This window comes from Brachyistius frenatus, unplaced genomic scaffold (assembly GCF_029030835.1).
Source record: "Brachyistius frenatus isolate BFR_SWC_R1_liver_20210118 unplaced genomic scaffold, ASM2903083v1 Contig_146, whole genome shotgun sequence".
Taxonomy (NCBI): Eukaryota; Metazoa; Chordata; class Actinopteri; family Embiotocidae; genus Brachyistius; species Brachyistius frenatus.
In genome coordinates this window covers 469565-495168 of record NW_027210745.1, presented here as the reverse complement: position 1 = coordinate 495168, position 25604 = coordinate 469565, and the positions used below count along the sequence as shown (strand labels likewise).

General features: G+C 40.2%; 2 protein-coding genes across 2 annotated transcripts in view; both read left to right on the top strand.

Annotated features, from left to right (window-relative positions):
* col27a1a (collagen, type XXVII, alpha 1a) overlaps positions 1-8811 on the top strand; it is a 67502-nt gene extending 58691 nt beyond the window's left edge. The window contains exons 33-61 of the mRNA XM_069715698.1: positions 207-260; positions 643-696; positions 791-844; positions 930-983; positions 1076-1183; positions 1282-1335; positions 1459-1566; positions 1690-1743; positions 1839-1892; positions 2061-2117; positions 2228-2281; positions 2368-2421; positions 2544-2597; positions 3593-3646; positions 3922-4029; positions 4522-4629; positions 4810-4917; positions 5041-5094; positions 6239-6301; positions 6408-6461; positions 6543-6578; positions 6708-6725; positions 6842-6877; positions 6986-7012; positions 7166-7216; positions 7302-7470; positions 7563-7672; positions 7789-8001; positions 8132-8811. Coding sequence (XP_069571799.1) covers positions 207-260; positions 643-696; positions 791-844; positions 930-983; positions 1076-1183; positions 1282-1335; positions 1459-1566; positions 1690-1743; positions 1839-1892; positions 2061-2117; positions 2228-2281; positions 2368-2421; positions 2544-2597; positions 3593-3646; positions 3922-4029; positions 4522-4629; positions 4810-4917; positions 5041-5094; positions 6239-6301; positions 6408-6461; positions 6543-6578; positions 6708-6725; positions 6842-6877; positions 6986-7012; positions 7166-7216; positions 7302-7470; positions 7563-7672; positions 7789-8001; positions 8132-8278 — 2169 coding nt within the window. The 3' untranslated portion in view covers positions 8279-8811. The remainder of the gene's footprint in view (positions 1-206; positions 261-642; positions 697-790; positions 845-929; positions 984-1075; positions 1184-1281; positions 1336-1458; positions 1567-1689; positions 1744-1838; positions 1893-2060; positions 2118-2227; positions 2282-2367; positions 2422-2543; positions 2598-3592; positions 3647-3921; positions 4030-4521; positions 4630-4809; positions 4918-5040; positions 5095-6238; positions 6302-6407; positions 6462-6542; positions 6579-6707; positions 6726-6841; positions 6878-6985; positions 7013-7165; positions 7217-7301; positions 7471-7562; positions 7673-7788; positions 8002-8131) is intronic.
* Positions 8812-12590: 3779 nt separating this feature from the next.
* Positions 12591-25604, top strand: part of cdk5rap2 (CDK5 regulatory subunit associated protein 2) — a 39055-nt gene continuing 26041 nt past the window's right edge. The window contains exons 1-13 of the mRNA XM_069715653.1: positions 12591-12776; positions 15551-15606; positions 18397-18458; positions 19231-19341; positions 19818-19894; positions 20024-20147; positions 20572-20750; positions 20851-20998; positions 21222-21275; positions 24613-24732; positions 24815-24934; positions 25050-25142; positions 25277-25495. Coding sequence (XP_069571754.1) covers positions 12724-12776; positions 15551-15606; positions 18397-18458; positions 19231-19341; positions 19818-19894; positions 20024-20147; positions 20572-20750; positions 20851-20998; positions 21222-21275; positions 24613-24732; positions 24815-24934; positions 25050-25142; positions 25277-25495 — 1416 coding nt within the window. The 5' untranslated portion in view covers positions 12591-12723. The remainder of the gene's footprint in view (positions 12777-15550; positions 15607-18396; positions 18459-19230; positions 19342-19817; positions 19895-20023; positions 20148-20571; positions 20751-20850; positions 20999-21221; positions 21276-24612; positions 24733-24814; positions 24935-25049; positions 25143-25276; positions 25496-25604) is intronic.

Genomic DNA, 25604 nt, shown 5'->3' with positions numbered 1-25604 from the left:
AGTGGCACAGTTACTCATTGCATATAAGAACCAAATTGTGTACAGATGGCTTACTGATTTATCTGCTATTGGCTCAGTAGCAATAAACATTCACCAGAGATTCACGATTATGTGTAGATATTAAACTCAAACTGATTTCCATTAGTGTAAAATATCTCAAGTTGATTTTTTTTTTGTCATTCAAGCACCTGTGTTATCATCCACAGGGCTCACCCGGGCCATCGGGGACTGTTGGAGTATTGGGAGAAATCGGTCAACAGGTAAGAGACTTTACAAATACACATACACACTTAAACACATGCATGTGCACATATTCCACATGCATAAAGATCATGGTGTTCATTTGCACACACAAAAAGGGTATTGTTAAGACTAAATGATTAAATATGCAACATCTGTTGCTCATCCTGATCCCGGTTGATCTATAACGCTTTCTGATTGAAATGATCTGTCCAATTAGATTGATTATTCCGCATTACAAAGGTGTTTTCTTTCTCTTTCTCTCCCCTCTCCCATGACAATACTTAATGGAGCACACCCGTGACATAATGTTCATATGTAATGCCAAAGAGTGATGAGCCCTTCATTTTTGTCCAAATACATTCACAATTTCCCTTTCCTTCTATCTTCTCTCTTTTTAAGGGTCCTCCAGGCCAAATGGGCGAACTAGGACTGCCAGGCGAGCCAGGGGAGAAGGTGAGACGATAATACTGATGCAGTTTTACCTGGATGGATGTTTATATTTATCAGATTGCTTTTTAATGTTGAAACATCTGTCTGTGTGTATCAGGGAGCTATTGGAGCTGCTGGGAACATCGGCGAGCAGGGGCTAATAGGACAGCGGGTACGTTTAACAAATATTTGTCATTCTTAAAAGGTGGAGCTACAGTTAATTTCATGGATTTGTATTAATGTGTGTGTTTGTTTAGGGAGAGCCAGGCCTGGAGGGAGAAGCTGGTCCATCTGGTCCTGATGGAGACAAGGTGAAATATTTTCCCCAAAATATCCTTGATATTCTATTACAAAGATATGGAGGCAGAGCTATAGAATATTAAACTTATTGTCATATCTTCAGGGGGAAAAAGGTGACATGGGTCAGGAGGGCGACAAAGGAGAAAAAGGTGAACTTGGACTAAAGGGAAAAGAGGGCCCACCTGGAAGTCCTGGACTCACTGGCGTCAGGGTAAGTCACCTGTTTTCTGATGAAAACTTTTTGTAGTCTTTCACAGACTCTTAAACATCACCTTAATCTATCTCTTCTTTTTCTTTTTCCCACTGAAGGGTCAAGAAGGGAAACCTGGCAAAATTGGGGAAAGAGGCAAACTCGGACCAAAGGTATTAACATCAAATGATCCCCGACACCAATTTAATCCTTCAATAACTGTGAATATTCACACACAACGACATGTATAATGCTATGGTCAGCTGTTCTGTAATGTTTCCTTTGTGTATGGTTAGGGTGCCAAAGGTCATCAAGGTCATCTTGGGGAGACTGGGTCGGTGGGAAAGACTGGACCACCAGGGTTTGTCGGGCCAAAGGGGTCCAGAGGAACCATTGGACACGTGGTAAAGTGGAACAGTAATGATATAAATATTTACAGCAACAATAACTTATGAAAACACAAGCACTTTGCATGATAATTATTTAATGGATAGTGTGACTGAAGACCCAACATTTGTTCTCTTTAGGGGGCTCCTGGTCGAATGGGTCAACAGGGGGAACCTGGTATTGCAGGTTATGAGGTAAAATTACAACATCATTAAACATTAAACAAGCCTGTTGTGGTTATTTGGTGTAATCTTTTTACCTAACATGATGTTTGTGTCGATCCTCGCAGGGCCATCAGGGACCACAAGGCCCCATGGGGTCATCAGGACCAAAAGGTGAAAAGGTACACCTCGTTCACTTTGTGTAACATTTTATTCTTCCACTGTATCTTGAGCCAGATCCTGAGAACATATTTAGTAGGCATTTTAAAAGCTCAGGAGCTTAATTGCATCGAGAATGTGTGTCTTATATAAAATATCAAAATTTTCACTGCTGTGATTTTTACCTGCAGGGCGAGCAGGGGGATGATGGGAAGGTAGAGGGTCCTACTGGTCCTCCAGGTGACATAGTAAGTCACACTTGACTTACTTTTCTTTCTCCCGCTACTGTTTGTCTTCTGTAAAACTGCAGAAATCATATTATTCTCAGTTAATGAATATAAAATTCTTGTTTTATCAGGGACCTTCAGGTGACAGAGGAGAGAGAGGTGAATCCGGAGATCCAGGGTACATTGTAAGTACCATCTGTGCAGGTGATTTTAATACAAGTTATTTGGCTGTTTTGATTTATGAGGTTAATATTCTGTCATTATGTTGAAGGGTCAAATTGGTGTGGATGGAGGGCGAGGCAGATCTGGAGCTCCCGGACAACCAGTGAGTGTCAAAACGTGTGATTTCCACATGAAGTTCTGTCATTACGTCTGCACAAACAAACTACAGGCAGGTTCACACAGGTTGTCTTTATATGCTTTCATTTACATAACTGTCAATTACAGGGACAGCCTGGACCTCGAGGGCAACAGGGACCTAAAGGGGCCAAAGGAGATCAAGTAAGGAAAACAAAAACAGTTTGTTTGCTGTGTGTGCTAGAGAATGTTTCTGTGTGCATGTTTGAGGAGTTATAGTTTGATATGTCCTTTTTAGTGTCTGTATTGCATTAGCTTTATATCACAACGTCAGGTGTTCCTACGGTTCAGCCACCTCACAAGGGCTTTGATGTACAATATTTTCAAGGTTTGATTGGTGGAAAGTAGAGAAGTATATTCACTCAAGCACTGTACTTAAATACAGTTTTGTGGTGTGTGTGTGTGTGTGTGTGTGTGTGTGTGTGTGTGTGTGTGTGTGTGTGTGTGTGTGTGTGTGTGTGTGTGTGTGTGTGTGTGTGTGTGTGTGTGTGTGTGTGTGTGTGTGTGTGTGTGTGTGTGTGTGTGTGTTTGAGGGGTTGGGGTGGGGGAATACTCAGCAGTATGTATTCAAATGAATTAAAATCCATAGTTAAAATTAGCAACTGCATAAATTTGCAAAATGAGAACTTTCAAGTTAAAAGTATGTTGAAGCTAGTACCTTTACTAAATTTTAGATGCCAGATTTGATGACTGGACTTTAGATTTATTTTTAACATTTCAGTGCTGTGATAACACGTGTTTTACTTCCACTTTTACAAACTTTCAAAGGATGTAGGTTGATTGTGTAATGAGTAATCAACTCATGTATAGGAACATTATTTGACTGATTTTATTGGTCTAATATTAAAGAGGTCATTAATCAGCCTGAAAGTGCTGGAATAATACAAGAATACTATGCTGTTTTGATTTATGAGGTTAATATTCTGTCATTATGTTGAAAGGTCAAATTGGTGTGGATGGAGGGCTGTTTTTGGGCTAAGAACAAAATACCATGGCAGCCTGTTGCATGTAATATTGCCAGCTTTCATTGACCAGAATAAAAGAAAGCCAGAAATCTTCATACTGAGCAGCAATGATAACAATAATAATTTTTTTTAAAAGTACTTATTGAACATTTAAAACTCTTTCTCTCTCTTAAGGGTCAGAAAGGCAAAAAGGGTCATTCTGGACAAAAAGGAACCAAAGGACCAGAGGTAAGTCACTGATTCTTTATACACCGACAGCTACTTCAGTGAGTTATAAAGGATACATGTTTTGTTTACTCTCAGCCTTCAAAAATTTGCATTCATCACACGTATACTTGGAAATATGGCATTTAAACAAAATATAGACTGATTAACCTAGACAGTTGAAAACTGTTAATTATCTCAAGTAAAAATTGATGAAGTAGGTAGATTATGAAGAAGGCAGTAATACATACAGTGCAACGCCCATTCTAGTTGTCTGATAAGTCCTCTCTTCTCCTCAGGGTGGGGGTGGTTCTCCTGGTCCCAGAGGTGTGGTGGGTCCAGAGGGGCAGGAGGGTGCACCCGGGGTCGATGGAGTCCCAGGAAAAGATGGCAGTAAAGGCATGCCGGTGAGACAATCAAAAGAATCATAATTAATGTCTTGTTCATTATCTAATTTAAACAAGTTTTTAGAGCTGCTACCACCCCCTAGAAGTTGACATATCAACTGTACCGCACCACTTAAATGTAATGGGGCAGGAATGTTTTGTTTGTCCTGAAGGAAGTCATTTAACTCTAAATCCTTTCTTTGGAACCACGAATAATCAGAACATTATATGGAGATTCGATACCGAGGTTTCTTTTGTTAAAAGTTGGCATTTTGACCTGAGAGTGGTACTAGAACAACAAGTTAAAATATAAAAGTTTAATCCCCTGGAGAGCATGATTATATTAAGTGAACTTCGTAGCAATCTGGCCAGTTGATGCGGAGACATCCTGCTCTGGTCCAAAGTGATGAACAAAAACCTTGGCAGAATAATTTGGCCCATATACCGCTGCACAAATCCTTGTTCATTTATGAGAATATTTTTCTTTATGTTACGTTCTCAATATGTATCTAGGGAGAGCAGGGGGATGATGGGGAGGCTGGTCTTTCTGGTAAAGCTGGCTCACGTGGTAAAACTGGCGTTCCAGGACTCCCAGGAGATCAGGGGGGCATTGGACCAAAGGTAAGAGTAAAAGGTAGTTAGCTTGAGCATCCATTTTAAACAATAAATAAAAACACAGAATAACTGTTGTTATGTTCTTGCAAGAGAGCGATAGTTGCACAAATTCGCAAGGAATATATAGATATGGCAGTCTTAATGATGATACCACTCAGACATTTAATCATTTATTCATCCATCCAGGGTGAGCGGGGTCTTCGAGGCCAGACTGGACCTCTGGGAAAAAGAGGTTTCAGAGGTGGAATGGGACTGCCGGGGTCGCGGGGAGACCAAGGACCTAAAGGACAACCTGTGAGTATCAGCCACAGATATAGTGCATACAGACGTAACTTAGACAGTGATCTACCAAATGTGTAGGTTTCTTTTTGTAGAGGCTGTGTTTTTTTTTTAATTCTTCACTTAATTATTATTCAGGGTGACACAGGGGAACCAGGTTTTCCAGGAATTCTGGGAGTTTTTGGACCAAGGGTATGTTCATCATGAAACAGCAACACAATCTTTCACATACATGTGTACAGAAAATAAAAGTCAAGTTGAGTCAGTTTTATTTGTAGAGCACATTTCAGTACAACAAAAGTTGAACAACATGCTGCACAAAATGAAACATAATTAAAACAATCAGATGAACTTGAAACATTTAAGCCATTAAAGCAAAATAAGCAAGAAAACACAATTAAAGAAATTATGAACAAGATATGCCAAAACAACACACGGAAACATATAAGAGGACTACAGATGAAAATATAACAAATTAAAAACAAAACATAAATTGGTCTGTTAAAATGTAATGTGCAGGAATTACTGAACTGTTATAGCCCAACTGGTGTTGACCATTACATTGTAGAAATCATCTCATTCATTGTGGACAGAAAAAACAGTTTTTATCCCTGCAGTATATCAGGCACACTCAACAAGTACACATGTTGCAATGCATGTTCCTTAATCATATTAGCTTGTCGCATTGACAATAATTACATGTTTGCTTGGACTAGTATGTCTGTTTAATTATTGCATAACTCTATATATCACATTTTACATACACATCAAAGAAACTAGCACTAGCTAGAGTCGAGTTGGAGAAGAAACATTTACATTGTGAGGCAGCCTCAACTCATTGTCCCCAAAGTCTTCCGAAATTACAGGCTGTTCTCCCCCAATCCGAAAATCCCATTTATAAATAACACACTTTGAAGAAAAAACAACAAAATCTCTCTTCACTTCCTGTTCATGATCTGTTTCTTATAATCCCTTCTGGAACAGTTGGTAAACCACCAGTTTTAAGAGCACTTTTATGATTTTAAAGACTAACGCTGCATCCTTCCTGCATCACAATTTCCACCATTCACCAAAAATACATCCCATCTGGTGTCTTGGTTGTGTGTCAGTAAAGAGCTATTGTATTTTGTTGAAATCACAGTACACAGAAGCCAAAGCCAGAATTTGTTGGGATGGCTGGAAGCACTGTCTTCAGTTAGTGGATTTCAGATGTTCCGTGATGATGCCATACAGCAGGAGATATGGACTTTCAAAATACATTTTGGAAAACTGACATCAAATGTTACAGTTTTAAAGAGTTTAAAACATGTGTGATAACAGTGTATGAATGTTTCAGGGGCCTCCAGGAGACTTTGGGCCAAAGGGTATACGGGGACCGAAGGGGCCACAGGGCACAATGGTGGGTAGACTAATCATCTGGAGGATGCTACATAAATGCTCTGCACCTATTTTTTTAATTTAAAAAAATTTTTTTTTTTTATCTCCTAACTGTTTCTCTCCATCAGGGAAGAGGAGGAGTTTCTGGCCCTGTGGGAATCATTGGCCCCAATGGAAGTCATGTATGTATTATACTTTAGATGAGCTTCAACATTTCTTTCTGCTGCTATTGCTCTACATACTGACTGTGCATCTCTTCACAGGGTCCTCGAGGGGATAAAGGCAACTGTGGAGAGAATGTGAGTCCTCTTCATCTTTCTATTTCTGTGCTTTTCAGTTGTTGTTTTTTTTACACATCGTTTACATTATCTGCTGCGTGAAAAGTGGAATATCCAGCCTGAAAACATGCCTTTTCTGTCTCTGAACAGGGATTCCAAGGTCCAAGGGTATGTTTGCAAAGCACTATCTTTTTCTGTTGTTACCACTGATTTGTATTTTACTCTGGACACCTGATTAAGAACATCTAAGTTCATACAGCATGTATGTTTGTGTTCTTTATTAGGGATCTCCTGGACCTCGTGGGCCTCCTGGACTTCCAGTAAGTTTCCACCTTTATAAATTTAACCAAATATACTTTTCGAAATGCATGAATCATAAATTGATAATTGAGATGCATGAATTGCTAACTGTTGTTTTCTCTCTTTAGGGTACCCCAGGTGTCCCTCCATCATTTGTAAGACATGTTTGCTTATTTCATTACAGCCAACAAGGCTTAAAGTAGTTAAAATATGCTGAAATTTGTAATCCGAAAAGATACAATGGCACTGATTACGTAAGATATTATAAAATTGTTTTATGTAAATTGTTGTTGTTTATTTTGCTGCAGAAAGAAGATGGCCTTTTGTTTTTGGACTCACCCACGTCACTCAGGACTGAGGTCAGCAGAATATGACTTCACTATTTCCCCATAATGTTATGTTTTTTAATGCTTTGAAAGGTAAATTTTTTTGTCCATCCTCCAGAATAAGCCAGTGATGGACCTGCCGATGCTGGACCAGGGCGCCGAGATCTTTAAGACCCTCCACTACCTCAGTAACCTGATCCAGAGCCTGAAGAACCCACTGGGCACTCGGGACAACCCCGCCCGCATCTGCAGGGACATGCACAGCTGTGAACAGAAGTTGAATGATGGTGAGGATGTCTGAATGTTGTGTTAGATACAGATAGGCTGATTGATTTCATGTTCAGAAGAATAATGATCCAAAATGTGTTTGCATTTTTAGGCACTTACTGGATTGACCCCAACATGGGTTGCTCATCAGATACAATTGAAGTTTCCTGCAACTTTACTGGAGGTGGACAGACTTGCCTGAGACCAATAACTGTAGCCAAGGTATTTAAGACACAATAAAAACTCCAAAGTCTACACGATTATAAAATTTGGAGAATGGTAAAAATTGAGAGTCAAACAAACTTGTTAACCGTCTCCTTTTCTGTGTGTTTGAACAGCCTGCAATCAGTGTTGGTCGTGTCCAGATGAACTTCTTGCACCTGCTGAGCTCGGAGACCGTGCAACACATCATCATCCACTGCCTGAACGTCTCGGTTTGGAGGTCAGCTGAGCCAGTTGCCCAGGCGTCTGTGAGATTCAAGGCCTGGACCGGGGAGGTGTTCGAGGTGGGAGGAGAGCTCGAGCCAGAAGTCCTGGAGGATTCCTGCTGGGTAGGAATAAGATGCTGTCATCTGATTCATGGCATTTTAGATTATATTACTTTTGAATTGAATGTTTTCATAACATACCAAAAACTATACATTGATGATGAATTGGGATATGCATGTTTTGGACTTGTAGATAAAAGATGGGCGCTGGCACCAGACCCATTTTGTCTTCCACTCGCTGGACCCCACCCTGCTCCCTCTGGTCGACATCTACAACCTCCCGAAAACTAGTCCCAGCTCGCATTACCACCTAGAAGTAGGTCCTGTATGCTTCCTGTGAGTATAAGTCCTCTGAGCGTGAAGGGATGGATAACCACCCCTTCGAGACACATTCATCCAGGCGTGGAGATCGGAGCAGTCTCCTCCTAAAGGCCAAACACTGTTCAAGTGGAAAAAAAAAAAAAGCCACCACCCTCCCCCCCTAAATTGATCCTGCTTTCACTCTGCCAAACTCCCATTGGACTGCAGACACAGAGGGAGGAAGCACAGGGAGCTAGGGGTATGGGGGGAGGAGGGGGGCAAAGAAGAGCTGAGGAGGAGCAGGGGAGTTCTTGCACTAATAGCTTCTCAATATGGCAAAAGCTTCTTCAAGCTCTTCCAGAAGGATCTCCACACGTACGCCTGCTTGGAGGAAAAACGGCTCGGTGCCACACAATCTCTCCAGAACAATGCCAAGTGAGAGACCAAGGCCAAGTTAATCAGCGGACATTATAGTAACTTATTTTTGTAACTGTATACAGTCAGTATACTGTGTGTACTTCTTTTTTTTGGAAATACCAGGAATTCAATTTTGTCAGAAGAGAAGAATTAAACTAATTGGGATCACTTAAATGTACATATATATATATATGTGTGTATGTATGTGTATATATATATATATATATATGTATGTATATATATATATGTATGTATATATATATATATGCTTATTATTATTAACTTTTATACATGTATATCTTATGTAAAGAAATAATCTTTTAAGTGCAATAGAAAATGAGAGGATAATTTGATATTTTAAACTTATATGGAAGGATTCTTCAGAGGAGCCATTTTATTTGCCTTTGGTGCTCATCTCCTCGTGATCTTAATCCAGAGGGAGACTCATTTGCTTAAAATGAGCAGAAGTCGCATTTGTATTTACTCGTGCTCCAAACGGAAGAGTTCCATCCCTCATGTGGGAAAACCGGTGGCACCCAGTGAGCTCTCGGTAAATGACATCTGAAGCCACATACTGAAGCACGCAAGCCGTCTACACGGAGAAAGTCCGTTTAATGAATATTTACTGCTAAACTTATTACTCATACGTTATTGAACCGGATGCCACTGATGAAAATTAGATAGAGATTAGATGTCAGATTGAAGAAGAAGACAACTATGGAGCTCTCGTTCTCTAGTGTTCTAATAAATCCTCTGTAACTGTGGAGTGTGAAATTAATTCCTTTGCTTCCTTACTTATGATTAAAAAAAAATAAAGAGGGAGGTGTTTTTATTTAGTCAGCACCACATGGGAATCTCTCCAACCCCACTTCCAGCAGGCAGACTACAGGTACAGGCAATCCTTAGTGGAGAACTGAGCCATAAGAGAGAGATGAGTGGGAACAGGAATCCAAATAAAACCTCCAGCTTTTGTCCCATCCTCCCGCTAATGCATGGTGCTAAGTAAATTATCTAAGGTGCTAACCATAGTGCTGTTATTACACCACTTTGCTCAAATATTCTGATGTTTATTGTGCATGCTTGCTTAGAAAAATAAAAAATCCATAGAAAATATTGCCATAGCTTCATAATGCACTATAAATGGTAATTTCCCATCCAAGATTACATAGTTCCCTAATAGTCAACCACCTGTTGCTTATTCAAAACAGTTTTTTGTTCAATGCTGCAATTCAAAGAGATGCTTATTCTGAGGGGAAACGTTTTAGAAATAACAATAGAAACTAAAAAACGGATTTCTGCTTTTGATGTATTTTCAAGAATAAAGTTTTCTTTTTTTCTGTACAAAGCCTCCCCCCGCCACAGCTGTATGTAATATGTTTTAGGAACACAACTAGTGGAGATAGTTTTAATTAAATAAAACTTTTCTTTTGTTGTAGCTGGACACAAGTGTGTATAATTGTGTAAACCTTGCTGTATACAATGGATCCCCTTCTTGCTAATTTAATGTTATTTAATGTTGTTAACATGGTTGCTGACTGAGCAAATTTCTGTTGGTTGAAGCAATACTACTCTATCTGACAACTTTGTATATCAGTTATCCCAACTGGTCTTGGAATTTATAGATTTTTTTTTTATGTGTAAATTTGGGGCTCCAGAGAACAAATTTATTGCCATGTTAATTCTTTTATTTTTTTAATTTTTGTTGTTGTTTTTTCCTCTACGATAATCAACCATGTACTGTACCAGGACTGTGCTATACTATAATTTGTGTTTTAAAAAATTATGAAAATATGTGAACATTTTTTTTTCTTTTTTGTAAATCTGTTGTAGACATTAAAACCAGCTAAGAATACCTCACACTTTTACACAGGACTTGGAGCAAAGATTTTCTATTGCCTTTATAATTAAAAACCTATTTGGATATATCAGCCAAATACATTACAAGTCATCAAACTCTGAGCAAGACCATTTCTGGTGCCTTCATCCTTTATCTGTCTACTCTTTAGTCATTGTTCAATGTCCATTTGTTCAATAAATACTTTCAATTTGTGTGTGGATTGTTACTTTTTACATACTTGAGTGGCTTTAATATCCCCAAACCCCAAAGAAAGATTAAGGATTCTACCTCTTAACTCAGTATTTACTTGTCTCTTTGGGTGCAACAAACAATCTTAACTTTGACGTAACTTCATATTCTTGTAACCTAAAGATCCTAAAGCTGACGCGCTGAATGAACCATCTGCATGCATACTTTAGGTAACAGATGCAAGGGATCGTGACAGCCTTTGGTTGCACAACACAGCTATAATTAGATAGACACATAATATCAACATTGCTATTTGACTCCAGACCTTTTCCACAAGGTGACGTGCAGCGTAAACATCATCACTTGTTGATTCATGTCATTCACACCAGAGCACAGACCTCCCACATCCAACAGACAGACGGATCATGTCCCAGTACGCTTCAAAAGCAGCAGGTGGGGTCGGGGTTTATCTTGTGGTTTGTAAGGGATGTGTTGAGTCCATGGCCAGATTAAATTGTTAGGGGACGCAAGGCCAAACTTTTGCTGGTGGGGGCCTGCTGACCCCTGCACCCACTGACCCCTGCACCCACTGACCTCTGCACCCACTGCCCTGTCAGCATTGTGTATGTGTATGTTGTTGCCCCAAGTTTCCATGGAGTTGAGCACAAGTAGGGCTTCTGTGCTAGAATAATAATTCAATAAACACACGTAATTAAGACGATGATGCACCACGGCAGGGCTACAAAATTACCTGGACCTTCTTATGTTCATTTTGCACTGTTTCTGTGCAAAATAACACATTTGAGCAAACAAATTTTTAACACATTGAATTCAGTAAACTGACACTTTTGGGGTCATCAGGATATTTGGGAAACAGGGTAGCTGCATGCGTTGCTTGTTTGGTAATCCATCTTTGCCTGAGACAATCAGAGTGTATACATGAGTGGTAGATGTCTCACAGAACTCATCATGAAGTGCCCTGCTGGTATAGTGTCATGTGGCCGATGCAAATTGTACTTTTTCCACACACAACAAAAAATAATCTATCCAAGATGCAATTAAGAATTACACCACACGATGTCGCTGTTGTTGTGTGGATTATTTCATGTGCAGCTGAGCCAAAGAAGTTAAAGATGTCTCAACTGAACTGAGTTTAATGGGTGATAAAAGTCCCAGATTGTCGTCATTACTGTAAACTGGGTTATACGTACAAATTATTTTTGAAAGATATGCTCAAAGTCTTGTTGACTGTGAGAAACAGTTTCAGTTTCAGTTCTTTCTAAAGGAAAAGTAACGGTACATTAAAAAAAAAAAAAAAAAACACTTCCAAATCTGTGCACCCTTTCAAGCAGTAACTATGCTTTGTCTCTTGTCTTGTCTATGTCTTGTCTCTGTTACCAACATGACAGTAAACTGCCAGTTTTGGATCAGTCCTGTTGCATTTGTCTGCTTTGCTTTGTCAGATTCTTAGTTAATATAAATGAAAACGCATTGCTTTTTCTAACAAGTGTGTTGTCTGGGACAGTAACATGACTATAAGTCTTGATGTCATAGGAAAAATATCTTCAAGCTGACAGTTCTTGTATTTTTGAGCCTTTATGAACCTCCCCAAGGTGTTTGCTTTGGCCAATCGCTTTGTCCAAGTATCCACCCAGTTTCGTGTTGCCTTTAAAGACGCTCGGAAATTCTTTATTTTGAGGTCGAAAACCACAACGTTGCATTCAAGCGTTATTGTAAACTAATACTAAGACGGTTCTTAAAATAATCCTATAACACAGTGTGTTGTTGTAACTCTACATGGTCGTATTCATCTGTTTAAACCCATCGACTTCGGGGTTGAATTTGAAAATTCAAATTATTTCCTACGGCATTTAAACGCAGCACCGGTTTCCAACGTGCACAATGGTGACGTTTACCATACCGTGATGGCGGTAGCCTGGACTATTTTGAATTCCGTCCCGCTTTTCGAAGTTTCCACCGCGTCGAGTCGGTAAAATGTCATATTATTCGGGCGAGAACACACGATAAGTGAGCCGGGTATTATGGATTCCGTCGTGGGGGACGACCTGACGCTCCCCGTTGATATCAACGGAAGGTAAAAAAAAAAAAAAAAAAAAAAAAACTAGCAACAATAGCTAGCGAGCTAACGCTAGCATTGATGTTATGTCGGCCAACGCTTTAATCCGAAAGCAGTATTTTTTTTTACTTAGTTACCGCTGCATTGGACCTGGAAAATAAAAAAACAGACGAGTTGTCTCGTCTTAGATGTATAACATCTCTAAATGAAGCAATGCGTAGCTTATTACGTAGCTATTATAACGTTAAGTTGCACAAACTTGGCTCGTGTTTATTATTTCTGGCTGCAGTGACGTCAGACTGTTTGGAGGATTATATATATATATATATATATATATATACATGTAATAACTGTATGATGGTCTGTTAGATATCGGATCAAAATACAGAAAACAATGTCTACATGAACATATGCCGGAGTAATGGTGCAAGTTTCATTGGAACCGACCCAGAAAATCTAATTAAGAAAATACGAAAAAAAAAAAACATCATCCGCTGATACAAGGGGGGAAAAAGTGCCGTGGATCTACAGTCGTTACTGTTATAAATCATATATATTTAATCATCTGGATGTTGCTGTGATATTATTGGCTTGTTGGCTTTGTTGACTTGCCAATCAGAGAGTGAAAGAAAGCGGAAATTATGCGACCCAGTGGTTTCAGACAGTCGCAGCGACGTCGCTTTGCTCTCTTTGTACAAAATGTGGAGGTGAAATCCTTTTTCTTTTCTTTTCTTTCCCCCCCACCCACCCACCCTCTCTCTCTCCTCTCCACCTTCTCCGTGACATGAGAAAAGGGTGTGATTGTGGTAGGTAAACTGTGCATTGGTCTCCACAGTGCTGCTGCTGGATGTTGTTAGTTGAATATAGCTTAGTTTATAGCTCCATGCTGCGGTTTTAAGTTTGTAGTTGTTTGTTGTGTCCCCTTGCTGGTTTCCTTTTTTTTTTTTTTTTTTTTTTTTAAATGACCTGACCCAGCTGTGTCCTGTCGAAAAGCGGTCACCCAGGTGGTAAACGTGCTCCAGTAATCCAAGACGTCAGCTGATATGCGTGGTGTGAATGACTTATTCGGTAATTCTGAAACCTGATTCACTCTGCTCTTTTAGTTTTATAAATACGGCTTACATGCTGCATCCTTCAGTTATTGTTTTTGTTTTTCTCGTTAATTACTGCGAGTAGTGTTGTGAGCTTTAGCTGCTTTCATGTTTTTCAGTCGAAGCTGAACAAAGTGAGAAAAAAAAAAGAAAAAAAAAGAGGAAGTCACTGTTTATAGGTTCAGACATTGTTTCCACGGGGAGCTGCAGGGGTTTCTGCAAAAGTCTGTCAGTCACACTGACATGAGCCAGTTAATTTCCGCAGTTTTTTTGAGTTTCATTTGAGATGGTTTCGATGAAAGCTTATGTTCGGTGCTTTTGCTCTTATCGTGGCTTCTGTTGTTGAGTGCTTCCTCTCCATTAACACAGGAAGGGGTTGCTTGGCAAATGAAACCTCAGTGATGCAATAATTGTCAACACAGCTTTTCTGATTTTCAGTGTTTCGTGGAGGATTATTGTGTTCCTGCTGCTCCTATTCCGCGTGTATGACTTATAGCATGTAATGTTGGGACACTATGAAATTAAAGAGGTTTTGTTTGGCTGAGAAAGCCAAATAGTCAGCTCTGATTTATTGATCTAAAAGTTGGGCTTTTCAGTTGTAGATTATTTTTCGGCACTGTAATGTACTGTTTTATGTTGCTTTGTGTCGGTTAACCTTGGAGTGTTTGCTGACTGTCAAAGCAAAACAAAGATGGGAAAGAGCAATGTCATTATGGTTGCACTCTCCAGTCCCCAAATTACATGTGTTCTTGCTGGTAATGTAGACCTTTGCCGAGAAGCAGTATAGCTGCGTTTCTTACTCACAGGGGAGGTATGGGAGGAAGTTATCCAGTCCTGAACTTAATGTTATTAGACACAAAGGTCAGGGTCGGGGAACATGAGAGCATGGACCCACATACTTCTTGTGTTTGTGTAGGAAAGTTTCCCTCTCAGATTTGTCAGTAGACACTACTAATAGTAGTAGTAGTAGTATATGCTAGTATTAGTTATTGATTTACCCACTTGTGTTGATGCAGTGCATCCCTGTCCCCTGAAAGGGCATTGTGATGCAGATGTTTGTTGCTGATGTTTGGTGCATTGTACCGTGTCTGTGAGTGACGCCACAGTCCCATCACTGTGTGATGCTTAGCTGATGTGAACCACAGTACTCTACTTGTCTACCAATGAAAGCCTTCTCCGTCCACTGGTTTCTCTGTTTGTCACTCCTCCTGGCTGTCTGAACATGAGAGTTAGGCTGCCACTGGCACATGGTCTCTCTCTCTCTCTCTCTCTCTCACACACACACACACACACACACACACACACACACACACACACACACACACACACACACACACACACACACACACACACACACACACACACACACAGAGAAAAGAGGCTCTGCCAGAGTGGATGTAAATGAAGCAGAGAGTCATTCTTAAGCTATTTATGGAGCGTCCTTAGGGCTCAGTGGAACTGGCCAGCGTGACTAATACATGCACACGTTTGTGTTTTTTCAAAAACCATAATAATCATGTGCACAGTGAGCTGGGATAGGGAGCAGAGCTTGCATTAGTTGCTATGATGCTTTAAAAAAAAAAAAAAAAAAAAAAAAAATGAATCGTCTTATTCATATCTATCGCTGTAGTTATAGTTATCACTTTTAAAATTTTTCCAAGTAATTGATCTGCATCTCTTAAGAAATGATTCTGTCCCCAGCTGCAGACTGCCAGACTCCCTCAGTGCTGGAGACTATACCATGGACAGCATGACAGGTACAGTAAGATTTTTATTTTTTCTCCCTCTGTGTTTCCTCTTGCTCAGGTGTGCGTCTCCTTTGTGTATTAATTAATGCATCTGTTGAATCGTTGCTGTGACCTCCCACAGTTTTGTCTCCAAAGATGTGATGAGGGACTAGGTGGATGATGATAATAAGCTAACTCCGTTTCTAATTCATAGTGACGGGCTTGTTGTGTGTCAACAAAATACACAGAGCTGGGCCAATACACGCAAGCCAGTAAACAACTGATTTATAGATATAGGTCAACATCTGTGGCTTTTTGTCAAGTCAGTTCTCAGGCACACACTGACAGTTGCAATATTATGATTGAATGTTTCAAAGAAGAAGTAAAATTATTCTCTTTTACAAATGTTTTGATATCAGACGTTGCTGTATATTACAAGAGGCAAATAAAGAAAAACAGAGTGTGAAATCAGTATATAGATGTATGCAAAGGTTTGGGTACACCTTGAAAGATTCTGTATTTTGTTAAAACAAGAATGAACCATTCTTCAAATGTTAATGCTATGTTGTGTTTTATTTGATGAACTAAAAAAATAAACAGTAATTGTGGCATGTGTAAAATTGTGAACACCCTCCTCTGTCCGTACTTTGTATCCCCCTTTTGGCAGATATCACTGCTTGCAAACGCTTTTTGTAACCAGCTAAAATGCTTTCTCCTTTTAATTAATGGATTTTCACCCACACCTCTTATCACTTCAAGTTCTTACATATTTTCATTCTATCTTGCACATGCAGCATGTTTAACATGCTCGGATGTATGTGATGTTCAAGTCAGGGGAGCTGTGATTGTCATCCTAAAAACCTTCAGCTTGTGTTGTTTTCATGGTGGAGTTTGAGATACGGTTAGTTTATTGTCTTGTTGTAGAAGCCAGCCTCTTAGGGGCCTTCCTTCTTCTCTTTATCCGTGCAACGTCTCCTGATCCAACAATCCCAGAGAATAATATTTCTACCCCCAAGACAGCAAACTGTCCTTTTCATCAATATGTAATTTTGGTCAATCCTTTCACAGTGTTTCCAAAACAACTGTGGATTATCCAGATTATGTTTTACATACTTTAGATGTTGCCTTTTGTGTTTAGGTTTGTTTAGTTTTCCTGCTGGTGACTCTTTTGTGCAGTTGTCTTGACATCCACAGTACTTCTTTCCTTAAATTTCTAAGTGACATTTCAGACAGTAGAAATTGCAAGCTGGAAGCACTTTGATATCTTTTTATAGCCTTCCCTCCTTTGCAGGCATCAATTAGCTTAATTTCCCGATCGCCAGTCAGTTTTTCAGAGGACATGGTTGTTGAGTGTTACCACAAGGTTTTAAAATCAGAGAATTTATGATGTCCTGGAATTGCCCACAGCTTTCCTAAAGACAACTCATTTAAGTCCTAACAAATCAATTAAGGCTTACTAACTATATGAATGAAAGTTCTGGATGTTTTACAAGTAGAAGGAGGCCTAAAATTTTGCCTATGCCACAATTAGTGTTTCATTGAGGAACATTATAATAAGAAATACAAAATAACAGTTCGATAACATCCGAAGAAAATCTAATTTTAATGTGTGTTTGCTGCAGGGATTTTATTAAAACTTGTTTTATTTACTTTGTTTCTTTTTCCCAAATTAACATAATGTGTAGTTAGCTAACTACAATTATACACCTTTCAAACCGAGATCTAACTAGAGTTGTATTCACGCTGATTTTGTGTTTGAAAGGGTCAACCTGTGTTGCCCGACTTGACTACTGCATACGCAAACATAACAAGGCTTCTGAGTCTGAAAGGCAGCTGCCAATGACAGAAACAGACAAACTCCAAAAACGTAACACACGTCACACTAAGATCCGAGGCCACAATACAAACCAGAGTTGTTATGGTTGTAAAGACTGCCAGCGCTATGATCTGAATATGATGTTGTCCACTACCTCCTGTTTCCAACCTGTATTGCATCTCTCCCAGGTCTTATCTAAATTGTCATGACTGTGGATTAATCTTTGTTGACTGACTTGGTTTGAATTAACAAAAGAAAGATTTTCAAACAACCTAGATCCAATCCTGGTCACTGGTTTGAAAGAGGTATTACTGTAAAGAGTGTTTTTTTTTTTTTTTTAATGCTTAATTCCTTGAAGTAGTCCTTAAGCAGATTAATTTTGAAGGATAATTGGGTTTGCAGAATCAAGAAACATAAGGCCCATGCTTAAACAGCCAGACTAATCCTTTAATTACAGGAATTAAAACAAACCCAGGTTTAATTTCCATCCATGGCACCAGGCATCAGGAAGATCCAGGAATTACAGAAGTAATGATTTCAGAGTAATAAATACCACTGAACACATCTAGAGCTATTTTTACTTTGAATACATTAACACCCACTGAAGGCAGCAAAGATAAAAATAAAAAAAAAACATGTCTAAAATTAACAATTTAAATGTGTATAAACAAGTAGCAGATAGTGTGAGAGTGATGGATGATGAGGCTCTTCCTGTCAGGCAGCAGCAAACCATGAATCAGGAGTCAGTGTTGAGAAATGTGTTGTTGCAATGTGTTACGTGATCGGCCGGCCGCTGCTGACTGGTCTGAGCGGGGCACCTCTCCAGAAGCTCTTTGGCCTCTGAAAAGACATGACTAGTGTCTCTCTCTTTATCTCTATGAAATAAACATTCTGAACGCAGCAGAGAATATTAGCTACTCATGTAAGCAGGGAAAATTCTCTATGTAGTCACTGTAGTTGTGACTCAAATTAGTAAATATTAATACTATCTTGTTGTCTTACAGCTCTGTCTTTCCCTGACAAGATGTCCCCTATCAAAGCTCTCACCATGAAGGACTATGAGAATGTGAGTGATTTGCATCAAGTGTATATTTTACATGTAACACATAGTTTAACTGGTTGATAGTGACTTTTTATTGTTATTTATTCATTTATGAAGTTAATTATTAATGCATTGAAACATTGAGCTTATTGGTATGAGGTAATGCAGCCAGCTTTACCCCACCACAACAAACAGGGTATTAACCTGATCCACTGTTTGCCTAAAACCAAACTACACTGACCATTTATGGAGATTCAGTGCTGAAGCTTGTGCGGAGGAGGACTGAGGTGGGCTGAAGACTACATTTCATGATTTGAGTGGAATGCATGCTCAGATTTTGGGCTCGTGTTGCTGTCTGCCTGATCAGAGGTTTACAGAGGGGTCCAGACTTCTACCTCCTCCCTCTGACCTCTACCCAACCCCCATTACCAGATGTATGCTGTTCTGAGCCTGGAGCACAATGATGCACAGTCTACTTCACACACACATAAGCACTCAAACACACAGAGACAAGCACAAGGGCATCCCTTCATTTTGAAGATAACCATACACATGGCCCCTTTCTGCCGTGTAAACAAGTCGCCCTTCACAGATAAAGTTTCACAACTGCTGTTGTTCTTTGACCCTAATTATTTGTCCTGACCTTGTTTTTTAAAATAATTTGATACAAGTAAATAAAATCCATTGATTAATTTGGCGGCAAACAGAGACTAAATATTTTCTCTCTCCACCATACGTGTTTTTTGTTCACTTATTTTCCTGTATGTTAACATTTTTTTGTTACATTCATTCTCAGCAAATCACAGCCCTGAAGAAAGAGAACTTTAACCTGAAGCTGCGCATTTACTTCATGGAGGAGCGCATGCAGCAGAAATGTGACGACTCCACTGAAGACATATTCAAAACGGTAAATTTAGCATTTATAATGTTAATTTGTCTTGTATGCCTTACGTTAATGTGACCCCCTCAGTGCCAACTTTCATATGACTCAGGGTTTCCGAAATGAGATCACATCCCAGGCAGCAACAACAGCTGGATTTTATTCAACCAAAATCCCACATTTTTTTAATTTAGAGAAGCAATCTTGCCTTTTCATTGTTGCTGCTTTCTTCCTTTGGAGTGAGATGTCAGTACATTGGAATCTCCTCGTATCATTACGACTTCTTGTATATCTTTTTTTTTCAAATGAATTTGAGAAGTGAAGTGTCATGTAAGAATGTTATTTTTAAGTACACACTCCAAGATAAACCTTGTGAGTTATTAATTTGGTCATATAAGCAATCTGGCTCTCAGAGGAACCTGTAGGGATTGTAGAATTTTCTTTTGGTGGTTTCGTTTGTGGTACAGATGTGTAATTTATGCTATAATGTTGTCTCTATATAGAACATTGAGCTGAAGGTGGAGTTGGAGTCTATGAAGAGGGAGTTGGCAGAGAAACAGGAGCTACTGGTGTCCGCATCGTATGTATCACTCTGTACCATAATACTGTGTTGTATCTTCAGTGTCACCTAGAGTTGCATCTCATTTTAATATTTTGGAGCCCAGAGGTGAAAACGTATTGCACATTCTCTTATGTAAATGTTTTTCAGTAAAGCGTTGGAGAGTCTGGCTGGTCGAGAAGCAGGAGAACCCCAGCGTGTGAGAGAGCACGCTCAGAGAGAGATAGCGGCCCTCAGAGACGCATTCAACAAGAGGATAGCTGACCTAGAACAGGTGAGTCAAGGTTATAGATTCCTCCTGCTACACACACATCACAGTACTGCACTCCGTTTGCAGGCAACAGGAGCAGTCTGATCTTTCTGATTGCCCCTTGTATTGCTTTACTGTTTGCCCTGAGAGCAGTAATTTTCTGATTGATTCTGATAAAAAAAAAATCTTGGGAGTCATGATAGCCCAGTTTCCTGTCTTTAAGATTGTTTTAATGGCAATGGCAGTTGTGCATCTCTATTGTTTGTCTCAAATTTCCTAAATTAGCAGCATTTCTAGGTTTTTCACTTTTGTTCGTTAACATGATCTGCAGAGGAAATATTTGAATTGTTGTGTTAAAGGGCAAAGTAATGCAGTACAATAAAAACGTGCACGACATTGATAATTGCTTTGGTAGCTGTTTTATTTGGTGTTTTTTGTCTCGTGTTAGTGTCTGCGGACAGCAGAGGAAGAGGTTGAGAAGATGGCCGCCATTGCTGAACAGGAGAAACTTAGGAATATAAACATGGAGAAGCAGCTCCAAGCTCTGGATCCATCGAGCACCTTCACCCCTGTTCCTGTCCCCAGCCCTGTCCAAGATCTGCAGCAGGCCCTGCAGGAGAAAGACAAGTAGGGACAAAGAAGATGAGCACAGACAACATACAGACACATTGATATTTGTTTTCTGTATGAAGACCTAAGCATTTCCCTTGTTTTTTACTCCTACCAGTATCATCGAGCGGCTCAAGGTCACATTAAAGAACCAGGAAGCCATGATCCATCAGAGAAACGGCACAGATCAACAGACAGATGCACCATCAGCTGACTGTATTAAACAGCTATCAGATCTCATAGCCCAGAAAGACCAGGACCTCGAGGTGTGTATTTGAAATACAGATGTGGAATTTATGATCCTTCACTCCACTGATATTAGAACCTTGTTGAAGTTAAAAATGTTTTAACTTGCTTCCATGTTTTGTACATATATTTTAAGAAATTTGCAGTTATTGTCTTAACTTCCAGCCTCTAATAATAAAATGTAGTTTCTGCTCTACTAACATGAAAGGACATTTGAATGACCTCTGACTGTCTGTTTCCCAGGCACTGAGGGACGAGCTACACAGAGAGAAGGACAAAACGCAGCCAGACCATCAGGTTGGTTGAGTTTCCTAGATTTCTGATGTGTCATTGAATTACGACAGCACAATGACAGTGACTGCCTGCTGGCTGCGTAGACTCTGCTTATTTTGGCTTTTTTTTTTTTTTTTTTTTAACTTGTACAAATTATTTGAGGTCTTTAGTTTAGTTATTGTATTTTTTTTTTGCTAAACCAGGAGACTTTTTATGTCATTCTTTCCTGCCTTTGTTTCTAAAGGACTTGTCCGAGGATTTCACTGTATACGGTTCGCGTTGGCAACGCTATTGTGTTCGCCCTTTGCACGGCTTCATACCCCACCAGGAGCATTTCAGAAACGAAGCCTTTTTCTGCCTGATTTTGTTAACTTATGACTTTGGTCATTTTTCCTTGATTTTTGTGCTTTTACTTTGAGAAAGAAGGTTAAATTGTCGAATAGGTTATTTTTCGGGCTGTTTTGTGTTCGTTGTTGTTATTTCTCTCTTTGTCGTGCTGAACTGTGGAATACAGACAAAGTTAATACAAGATAATACAGTTGGCTGTTTTAGTTGTTAAAAACGTTCATCCTCATAATTATTTTTTTTATCCGTATTACACATACAGTGCCTGTTAGCGGAACGAGAATGCATTTCTTACCCTACATCATTGGGGTATACACAAATATAGTGATGTGAGATGGAAGTCTGCACAGTGTGTTTTATTTTGAAAATTTACCAGATTGTTTATGCTGTTCCTGTCTGACTTCCTGCCCGGCTGATCTGCTCAGTGTAGCTTCATGTGACTTCTGCCAAAAATAGAGCAGGATCGTAACACAGCCGGCCCTGTTGGAATCAAGCCTCCGCACACTGAAAGCTAATTGATTGTGCATTAATGTGTGGATCATTCAGTCTCACAAACTATAGATGCACACAGACGATGCTTTCTGCTGATTACATCATTGTAATAATTAACTGTGATTGCTTTTCCTTCTGATGCTTCTGGTTTTGTCTGACATTAGACGGATATTTGGAACATATGGAATAATCCCTTAATTTCCCATAATCCCTTAAATACCAGTTTAGAAAATATTTTTCTATTATTTTCTATTTGTATTTGTCTCTATGTTCTGTTTACGTCCTGTGGGTGTGGGGGCTAAATAATGACTCATAATCTTTAACATGAAATGTGTTGGTTGTTGATTGAACACTACAGATAATGTATTTTTTTTTTTTTTATGTTTTGTGGATGTTAGTTACATATATTATGGAGTTTGTAGTTTGTTAATTTAGAAATGGTTATTGATTAGAGATTGATTTTAGATTCAGTTTGAAAGTGATCATGAATCATTATGGTTATCATTATGCAGGCTGCTTGATGAAGGTTCTGTGTTATTGACGTTTGGAGGAGAAAGCAGTGTCCACGATTCGTCATCAGGCCTTAACCTCTACACTCAGGTCACAGTGTTAAGACTGGATTACCGTGCTGTCTGGAGACAGTTCCTCCGGGAGTTATTTTTGACCATCTTTCTTTATTAAAGTGAAAAAAGGGTCGCCTGTTACCCATTTGTGGGATCTGGGTAAATAATTAAATGCACTGCATGTATTGCAAAGGATTATAAAAGATCCAGGAAAATAGGTCTATCAGGAATCCTTGATAGGACTTCCAATGGTTTCTCCAGGACGAAGGTGTGATGGAATAGTTGCCAGAAAACACCTCCAGTAATCTCAAAGCGGATTTTTAGATGTGCTGCCATGCATGATGGACTTCATTGGAGTGATTGACTGATGCCATCAACAGCAAGCCCTTAAAGAGGCACCAACACGGGTCAACCCTTGTACCTTTTCCGGGGCATTTGGAGGGAGTTTTTTTTTAGAGATGGCCTGGCATTGGCCATAACACAATTCACCGCAGCACTCTCAGAGGATTTGATCTGATTGAATGCGTGGGGGAGAGTGGTATAAAGGCGGGAGCAGGGATTATTAAGGCTTAGGGTTTATAGTGCTTTGCACTCAGTCATTCTCCTCTGTGCTGCGCTTGCTGGTGCAGTGAAAATGATAGATGGCCATTCTACGGTTGGCAGGCTGATGGCCATTAAGTCACTGGACAGTTTGTGTGTCAGTTAAAGATTTTTTTGGGCAAAATTTAAGTGGGTGAGTTTGGAAGATCGAAGGTGCCATGAGGGACCCGTGTCGTATATGTGGTGTCCGTCTGGTGGGAAGCCAGTGTCGCTGGATCTTCAGCTCATTGGCAAAGAGGAAGCTACAAGTCATCCTGTCCCACGTTCTGGGCTGGGAGGTGACTCGGGATGGTCGTGGGGAGTTCCTCTGTGGGAAATGTGTGTTCCAGCTGGAGAAGGTGGTGCAGTGTGACATTAACATCAGCCAACTGCAGGAGGAACACAGCAGTCAGATTCAGAAGCTGATTGCGGAGAAAGAACACCTGATCCAGTGCCTCATCCACATCTACACCAAAAACAACCCAGGGAGCAGTGACAGGGAGAGGAGCAGCTCCAGGACTCTGCTCGGGTCCTCTACGGTGGACAGTCCTGAGGATGAGGCTGTATGTCAGCGGGCCCATGAAGGACTTAATTTCAGGGATAGTGGAAGTGGTCACGTGGAGAATCGCATGAGAAGGTGTGTGAGTCTGGATAGAATTGTCAGTAAAGGGCCACTCTCTGGGCGTTTGAGCCTTCGGGGCAGCAGGATTGGATCAGGGGCAGGGCTGGATGGCTCCATAAAGATTTTTGGGCTCCGAGGCACACGGCAGTCATCGCAGAGCATGTACCTCGACCTGGTCCAACGTAAAGGAACACTATCTAGAACTGGATTCAAAGATCGCTCCAAATCCCTGCAGTCCCTGAATCGAGACGTTTCCACAGACACCCCTCCAGATCCTCCAGCCAAACGAAAACCAAGGGACTCTAAGGTGTTGGCAGCCAGATATGGTGCCACTGATGATCCAGGAGGAAAGGCTCAGGCCAGAGCACTGCTCCACAGCTCCCCCAGTCAGCCCTCTGTGATCTCTGATCTGATCCAGCTCCTGCGCTGCATCTCCAGGCAGCAGCTGGCTGCCCCTGCAGGGAGTCATATCCCTGTCCTGAAGAGGTTTAATGCTGGGCCTCTCAACACCCAAGCCAAGCGCAGACCTAGAGAGGCAGAAAGGAAGTCTCTACATGACCTTACAGAGGAATTTGATGATGAATACACCCCTGTCAGAGTACAGGTAGTTCATTTCTGTAATACCAGCTAGGAAAACCACTGTAGCACCGGTAATGAGCTGTTAGAGACAGCAGCTTTGTTGTAGAACATGCTTGGTACTGTAATATTAATGAATTTTCTCTTTCCTGTTGTTTGTGTGTTCTCTGGATTTGCGGAGAAGAAGATTGACATTAGTCGACTGGATTCTGTCAATAAACTGCTGACTGAAGAGCTCAACCAGGCAAAAAGCTTGTATGAGAACCTGACAAAAACACTGGATGATTCCCAGACTCAGAACAAGGTAGATGTTGCTCTATTGAATATTTTTTAATTAGATTGACATGTTTCTTTGTATGAGATTACTCACTATTTTATGAAAACAGACCCTATCAGGGAACCTGGAGGAAAAGGAAAATGAACTAAACTCTGAGAAGAAAAATGCTCTGAAGCGAGACAAAACAATCCAGGGGCTCACGCAGGTTCTCAGGGAAAAGGAAAAAGAGGTAAGACGAATAAATAAACATAATCTATCGTAGGCATCACAGCAATGGTTATGACTGTACAATCACTGTTCTGTATTATGTAACGCTCTAACATCCACCTGCCTGTTTGTCACAGATTGCAGAGCTGTGTCATGAGATTGAGGACAGGGATGATGCTTTGACCAAGGCTAGAGAGGCAGCACATAAAGCCCAGCTGCAGAAATACCAGGCACGCACTTTTGATATAGAAATTGAATGGTTAATTGCTCCATGTGTGTCTGTATATTCATACATTATAGTGCTAAGAAGTCAGTGTCACTGCAGAATGTTCAATGATAAACAATTATTGCATATTTCCAACAGGGAGTAGAGGAGCACCAAAACCTATTAATGGCAAAGCAAACAGAGTTGGCTCAACTCCAGGGGGAACATCATACCAAGGTGCTTGAAGCCCAAAAACTTCAGCGTGGCCTGGACAGGAAGGAGCAGGAGCTGGCTGACCTGCAGCAGGCCAAGGACCAGCTCGAGGTGGAGCTGGAGGACATGCAACAACAGAAGAAGAAGGGAGACAAAGCCCTGAATGTAAGACCACAGAGGACAGAAACTGTGTAGTGAATATTTCCAGTAAAATTATTATCTTCAGAACAAAGCCAGAGGGCATTTTAAATCCTCTTTATCTATGTCATTTTTC